Here is a 6,897-nt window from a genome sequence, read left to right as displayed (position 1 = left end):
GCTCTGGGTTCGATTCCTCAGTTCCACATATATAGAAAAAAGCCAGAAGGGGCGCTGTGGCTCAAGTAGCAGAATGTTAGCCTTGAGCAAAAAGAAGCCAGGGACAGTGCTCAGGCCCTGAGTTCAAGCACCAGGACTGGCAAAAAAAAAAAAAAAAAAAGAATCTAAGACAGGGAATTAATGGAGACCAGAGGCTAGAGTTGCATGAATAGCTAAAAAGCAGTGCAGAGGGGCTGGGGATATGGCCTAGTGGCAAGAGTGCCTGCCTCATATACATGAGGCCCTGGGTTCGATTCCCCAGCACCACATATACAGAAAATGGCCAGAAGTGGCGCTGTGGCTCAAGTGGCAGAGTGCTAGCCTTGAGCAAAAAAGAAGCCAGGGACAGTGCTCAGGCCCTGAGTCCAAGGCCCAGGACTGGCAAAAAAAAAAAAAAAAAAAGCAGTGCAGAGTGTTCTGCCAACATTCTTTTTGCTGGTAGCAAAGTCCTCCATTATAAGTTTGAATAATAATGTCTTTACCCTGCCTCTGCTGATGATCTTGGGAGTGATGGTGGTATTGTGGTTGGAACTCAAGGTTTTGTGCACTCTAGGCAGAGACTGCTGAAGGACAGAGTAATGCATGGTGAGGTGATTTTGCCATTGTGTGCACTCACACAAACCCAGGGAGTACAGACTACTGCACACCTAGGCTCTAGGTAGCCTGTTGCTCCTAGGGCCAAGACAAATGAAATATGACAAGGAAAACTGATGCAATTAAGACACATCATATGTTCAGAAGGACTCTAATAACATATCATGTAATTTGATGACTATACTAAAGAAATCAGGGGGGAAAAGACACATTATAAGGATAGGCTGGTGCTTGTGGTTCATGCCTGTAATCCTAGCTACTCTTAGGCTCATGGTTTGAAACCAGCCCCGACAGATACATCCAAGAGACTTTTATTTACAATTAACCAGACAAAGGTTGCAAGTGAAGGTGTGGCCCAAGTGGTAGAGCACCAGCCTTGAATGAAAACGCAAAGAGAGAACATGAGGCCCTGAGTTCAAAGTCACAGACTCACAAAAAAATAAAAAGACACACCATAAGGAGATGTGTGAGCTGCTGCTGGCAGATTACACAGCATACTGTTTTACCATTATAGAATTACCATATAGGGCTCTCTGGCCCTCGCTTCCAAGATGACGAGAAAAAGAAGGAACAACGGCCGAGCCAAAAAGGGCCGCGGCCATGTGCAGCCTATTCGATGTACAAACTGCGCCCGTTGCGTGCCCAAGGACAAGGCCATTAAGAAGTTCGTCATTCGGAGCATTGTAGAGGCCGCTGCCATCAGGGACATTTCCGAAGCGAGTGTCTTCGACGCTTATGTGCTTCCCAAGCTCTACGTAAAGCTCCATTACTGCGTGAGCTGCGCCATTCACAGCAAGGTGGTCAGGAATCGATCTCGTGAAGCCCGGAAACACCGAACACCCCCACCCAGATTTAGACCTGCTGGTGCTGCTCCACGACCTCCACCAAAGCCCATGTAAGGAACTGGATACTTAGAGAGTGAAGAAAAGCTGTTTTCTGGGGGAAAATAAAGATCAATGGAAATTATACTTAAAAAATAAAAGAATTACCATATAGGGGGCTGAGAGTATGGCCTAGTGGTAAAGTGCTCGTCTAGGATACATGAAGCTCTGGGTTCGATTCCTCAGCACCACATATATATAAAAAAAAGCCGGAAGTGGCACTGTGGCTCAAGTGGTTGAGTGCTAGCCTTGAGCAAAAAGAAGCCAGGGACAGTGCTCAGAAAAAAAAATTACCATATAGGTTTGTTTACCACATAGGTTTATTTATCGTATAGGCTTGAACTCTGGTCCTGGTGCTTGTTAGGCAAATGCTCTTATCTCTGAGCCATGGCTACAGCCCTGATTTTTGCTGGTTATTTTTGAGATGGGTGGGGGACGTCTCACTTCCTGCCCCAATGTGTGCTTGGACTCAATCTATCTATCTTAGGCTACCCATGTAGCTAGGATACCCTGTACCCACCACTGGGTCCAATTCTTCATTGAGAAGTGAGATCTCAGGAGCTTTTCTGTCCAGACTGGTTTTGAACTGCTATCCTCTTAATCTTAGTCCCCACAGTAGCTGGAATTATAGGCATGAGGTACCAACATCAGTCTATATAGTAAGCTGTGTGTGTGTGTGTGTGTGTGTGTGTGTGTGTGTGTGTGTGTGTGTGTGTACACTGGTCCTGGGGATTGAACTCAGGGCCTGGGCACTGTCCATAAGCTTCTTTGGGGGGGAGAGGGGGCAGCCCTGAGACTTAAAATCAGGGCCTGAGCACTGTCCTTGAGCTTCTTTTGCTTAAGGCTATCCCTTTACCAGTTGAGCTACAGTGCTACCTCTAGCCTTTTCTATTTATGTGCTACTGAGGAATAGACCCCAGGGCTTCATGCATGCAAGGCAAGTACTCTACCACTAAGCCATATTCCCGGCCCCTCCATAAGCTTTTTTATACAAGGCTGGTACTCTACCACTTGAACCACAGCTCTACTTCAGAATTTTTTGGTGATTAATTGGAGATAAGAGTTACATAGACTTCCTGCCCAGGCTGGCTTCAAATAACAATCCTCAGATCTCAGCCTCCAAAATAGCTAGGATTACAGGCACCAGCCTCTCACAATTGGCTGCAGTAAACTTTATAAAATTATTTTTAACACTATCAGATGCTCTAGCCCATCTTGTATATTTCCGACCCCAATTCCAGAATCAACCATTTATCCAAGGAGCCATTTTACATTGGGGAATGGTATCAGATTAGATTTCAGAACAGATTTGCATACTATTTATACTCAGTCCTTTGACTTTTTTTCTGTTGCAAATAATTTCTCCAAATTTGTCCATCTATATGCATACATATAGTTTTATATATACATAGATAGACACATACCTGTATATTTATGTGTGTACACAAATGCAGTTGTATATATCTGTTATATTTTAAAACCTCCTGGAAGGATAGCATTTTGGCAGGCAGAGATGGGTAGATGAAGACAGTCCAAGGTGAAGAAGACAAAGCCAGTTGCATCACTGAGGATGTGTTTGGAACAATAGAGCTGGCTGAGGATTAGACCTATGTAGGAGAGAAATATGAAATAAGATTCTAGAGGGTGGCAGGAGGGTTTGAGTGCCAAGCCAAAGAGTTTATATTTAAGTTGAACAATGGGAATCACTGAATATTCTTGAGCATTGAGGTGTGTGTATGTGTGTGTGTGTGTGTGTGTGTGTGTGTGTGTGTGTGTGTGTAGGTATACATGTTTGTGAAGATCCATCCCAGGACTTCATGCATGCTCGGTCCTACTACTGTCATAAAGAGAGAGAACCATATGCATTGGGTGGTTTGGGTTGGAGGCTGGGGGTACAAGAGCATATCACCAGCAGATCTGGTGTAGGTACATGTTCTGGTTCATAGATAATACCCTCTCACTCTATCTTCTCTGGCACAGCTAGCCCTCTAGAGACTCTCTCTGTGTCTCTGTATCTCACTGTCTTTGTCTCTGTTTCTCTCTCTTCATGCTGGTACTCAGGAACTATTCTGCTCAGACTGGTCTTAAACTGCAATCCTCAGATTTCAGCCTTCTGATTGTAGCATGAGTCATAGCACTAGCCTGCTACTCTTCCCTGAGTGTGTGTGTGTGTGTGTGTGTGTGTGTGTGTGTGTGTGTGTGTATGTGTACCAGTCCTGGGGCTTGAACTCTGGCCAGGGCACTGTCCCTGAGCTCTTTTGTTCAATGCTAATGCTCTACCACCTGACCCATAGCTTCACTTTTGATTTCTTGGTGATTAATCGGAGATAAGAGTTTCATGGACTTTCCTACCCCAGCTGTTTTTGAATTTGATTCTCAGATCTCAGCCTCCTGAGTAGCTAGGATTATAGATGTGAGCTACCAACCAGGATAAGGTTTTTTTTGTTTTCATTTTTTTTTGTCAGTCATGGGGGCTTGAGCTTAGGGACTGGACACTGTCCCTGAGCTCTACCACTTTGAGCCACAGTTTCATTTCTGGTTTTCTGGTGGTTAATTGGAGATAAGAATCTCATGGACTTTTCTATCTGGGCTGGCTTTGAACTGTGATCCTCAGATTTCAGTCTCCTGAGTATCTAGGATTACAGGTGTGAGCTACCAGTGCCTAGTCTGTTTGTTTATTTATTGCTGGGGATTAATCAAAGCCATATCAAAACCCTGGCTTCATCTTACTCACACTGGTTTCAGATGTGCAGTGTAACTTCTAATCTAGGAGGTGTTAGTGGACTCCAGAAGGTCATTGTGAGAGCAGCAGAGTATGGCAAAATGATCAGCTTGTTGTGAGCCACTGGTGCCTGGCTGATTATTATTTTTTGGTGCCAGTACTGGGGCTTGAACTCAAGGCCTAACCACTGTCCCTGAGCTTTTCACTCAAGGATGGTGCTCTACCACTTGAGCCACAACTTATGGGTTTTTGCTGGTTTATTATTATTATTATTATTTGCCAGTCCTGAGCTTGGACTCAGGGCCTGAGCACTGTCCCTGGCTTCTTTTTGCTCAAGGCTAACACTCTACCACTTGAGCCACAGTGCCACTTCTGTTCATTTTCTATATATGTGGTACTGGGGAATCGAACCCAGGGCTTCATGTATACGACACAAGCACTCTTGCCACTAGGCCATATTCCCAGCCTGCTGGTTTATTATAATCTGCAAATTTCCTTTACTTTTTTTTTTTTTTCCAGTCCTGGGGCTTGAACTCAGGACCTGGCCACTGCCCTTGACCTTCTTTTGCTCAAGACTAGCACTCTACCACCTGAGCCACAGCGCCACTTCTGGTCTTTTCTGTTTATATGGTACTGAGGAATTGAACCCAGGGCTCACGCATGCTAGGCAAGCACTCTACTACTAAGCCACATTCCCAGCCATGCTAATGTTTTAATGGCTACTAAAGTTTAAAAGGTTGGTCTGTGCAGTTTTTAGTATCCTTCAGTGTACTATTCAGTGGGATTTCCAATATATGGTAGGTTAAAGTGAAAGTATTTGGGATGACTGGTCTGTTTTCTAATTCAGGAAACACATTTACTAAGCTAGCAAATTGAAGTTGTTAGTGATGCTAATCTGTGGCTCACATTCCCTGGGATGGACTGAGTTGATTACTGTTGCTGGTGTGATTTTCATGGCAGGCTGTAATTTCACACACTCTCATACACATACACACAGCCCTCCACACAGCCCAGCTAGCAGGCTGTGGGGCTGTTCAGAGATCTCAGAGCTGGATCAGACTCAGTCTTTTCATGCCAGTGAGGAGACAGACAGACACATAAATAACACATGTACAGCAAGCGAGAATATCACCATGCTGTGATCAAGGTTAAGCAAGGCATCCTAGGAACCTTAGCACAACCTCAGCGTCTGGCTGGGACATGGGGAAGATTTGGAGGCAGAGATGGGGGCTAGGCAGCTTGGTTAGGAGCACAGCTGGAGCAGAGGCTCTGTAAGAAGGATAACTGCATCAGGAATACAATACAGGTCTGTATATGCTGAAGCAGAGAGGGCAGGATGTCATGGTGGTAAGGTTGGAACAGAGCAAGCAGAGCTGGTAGTGTCATGGCACATGACTATAATCCCAGATACCTGGAGCACTGAAGTAGGAGAATCACAAGATCAGCTTGGGCAAATTAGCAAGACAGTCCTAATATAAAATCACAAAGCATACACACACACACACACACCACACACACACATACATAATAGCACTTTGCCCAGTTCGTAATTACACACACACACACACACACACACACACACACACACACACACACCCTTTGGAGAGTTAATAGCTCTGATATGAGAAGGTACATTGTTGAAAGATCACTTTCTCACGCCCTCACTCACCCCATTTTCTCCTCCCCCACCCAGGGAATGACTTTTTATTACTTGTTAATTCCCCAGAATTGTATATATAAAGATAAGCAAGTACAAATTTCTACTTTATTCCCTCCCTTTATTCTCTCTTTTAATGTCAGTTGCCCTCACTGCTCTGCACTCTGTGTGTGTGTGTGTTTTAAATTTCCTTTTAACAATGTATCTTGGCATGATAACATATAGGAATACTAGTCTTTAAAACCTTTCTCAGAGGCTGGGCCCCAGTGGCTCATACCTATAATCCCAGCTACTCATCAGGCTGAGATCCAAAGATCACAGTTTGAAGCCAGCCTGGGCAGAAAAGTCCATGAGACTCTTATCCCAATAAACTACCCAGAAAAAAAGCTGGAAGTGGCACTGTGGCTCAAGTGGTAGAGTGCTAGCCTTGAGCAAAAAGGAACCCAGGGACAGCACTTAGGCCCAGAGTTCAAGCCCCAGGACTGGCAAAAAGCAAAAACAAAAAAACCCAAATAACCTCTCTCAGAGTTAGAGGTGTGGCTCAAACAGTAAAGCCCTTGTAAAAGATCCTGATTTCTAATCTCAGTATGGCTTCATCCTGCAAATTAAGGATGAAGGTGAAAGGACTGGGTGGGAGGGGTGAATATGGTTGCGGTACTTCATATAAGTATATGAATATAGAAAGCCAGGAGCTGGTGGCTCACGCCTGCCAGAAAGTGGAGGTAGGGCTTGAGTTAGAGTGCCAGCCTACCAGAATGTGAGGCCCTGAGTTCAAGTCCCCATATCAGCACACACACACACACACACACACACACACACACACAAACACAAACACAGAATAATGAGCCTGCTAAAGGTGTTTAAAAAGGGAGAGAGGAGGACAAATAAGAGTAATAGAGGGGGGCTGTTTGCTGGTGCCTCAGCCTGCAATCTTAGCTAATTAGGAGGCTGACATCTGAAGATCTCAGTTTGAAGCCAGCCCAGGCAGGAAGGTCTATGAGACC

General features: G+C 44.8%; 1 protein-coding gene across 1 annotated transcript; it reads left to right on the top strand.

Annotated features, from left to right (window-relative positions):
- The first annotated feature begins 1,167 nt into the window (after positions 1-1,167).
- Positions 1,168-1,604, top strand: LOC125365196 (40S ribosomal protein S26-like). The gene has a single exon (XM_048365116.1). It carries the CDS (start codon positions 1,185-1,187, stop codon positions 1,530-1,532), a length of 348 nt encoding a protein of 115 aa, XP_048221073.1. The 5' UTR covers positions 1,168-1,184; the 3' UTR covers positions 1,533-1,604.
- Positions 1,605-6,897: the final 5,293 nt, after the last annotated feature.

Source organism: Perognathus longimembris, chromosome 17, assembly GCF_023159225.1.
Source record: "Perognathus longimembris pacificus isolate PPM17 chromosome 17, ASM2315922v1, whole genome shotgun sequence".
Classification (NCBI taxonomy): Eukaryota; Metazoa; Chordata; class Mammalia; order Rodentia; family Heteromyidae; genus Perognathus; species Perognathus longimembris.
The sequence above is the reverse complement of the archived record's forward strand: the minus strand, read 5'-3'. Positions and strand labels throughout refer to the sequence as shown.

Excerpts from the sequence above, each read along its gene's own strand:
- LOC125365196 (XM_048365116.1), top strand. The coding sequence starts at position 1,185 with ATGACGAGAAAAAGAAGGAACAACGGCCGAGCCAAAAAGGGCCGCGGC.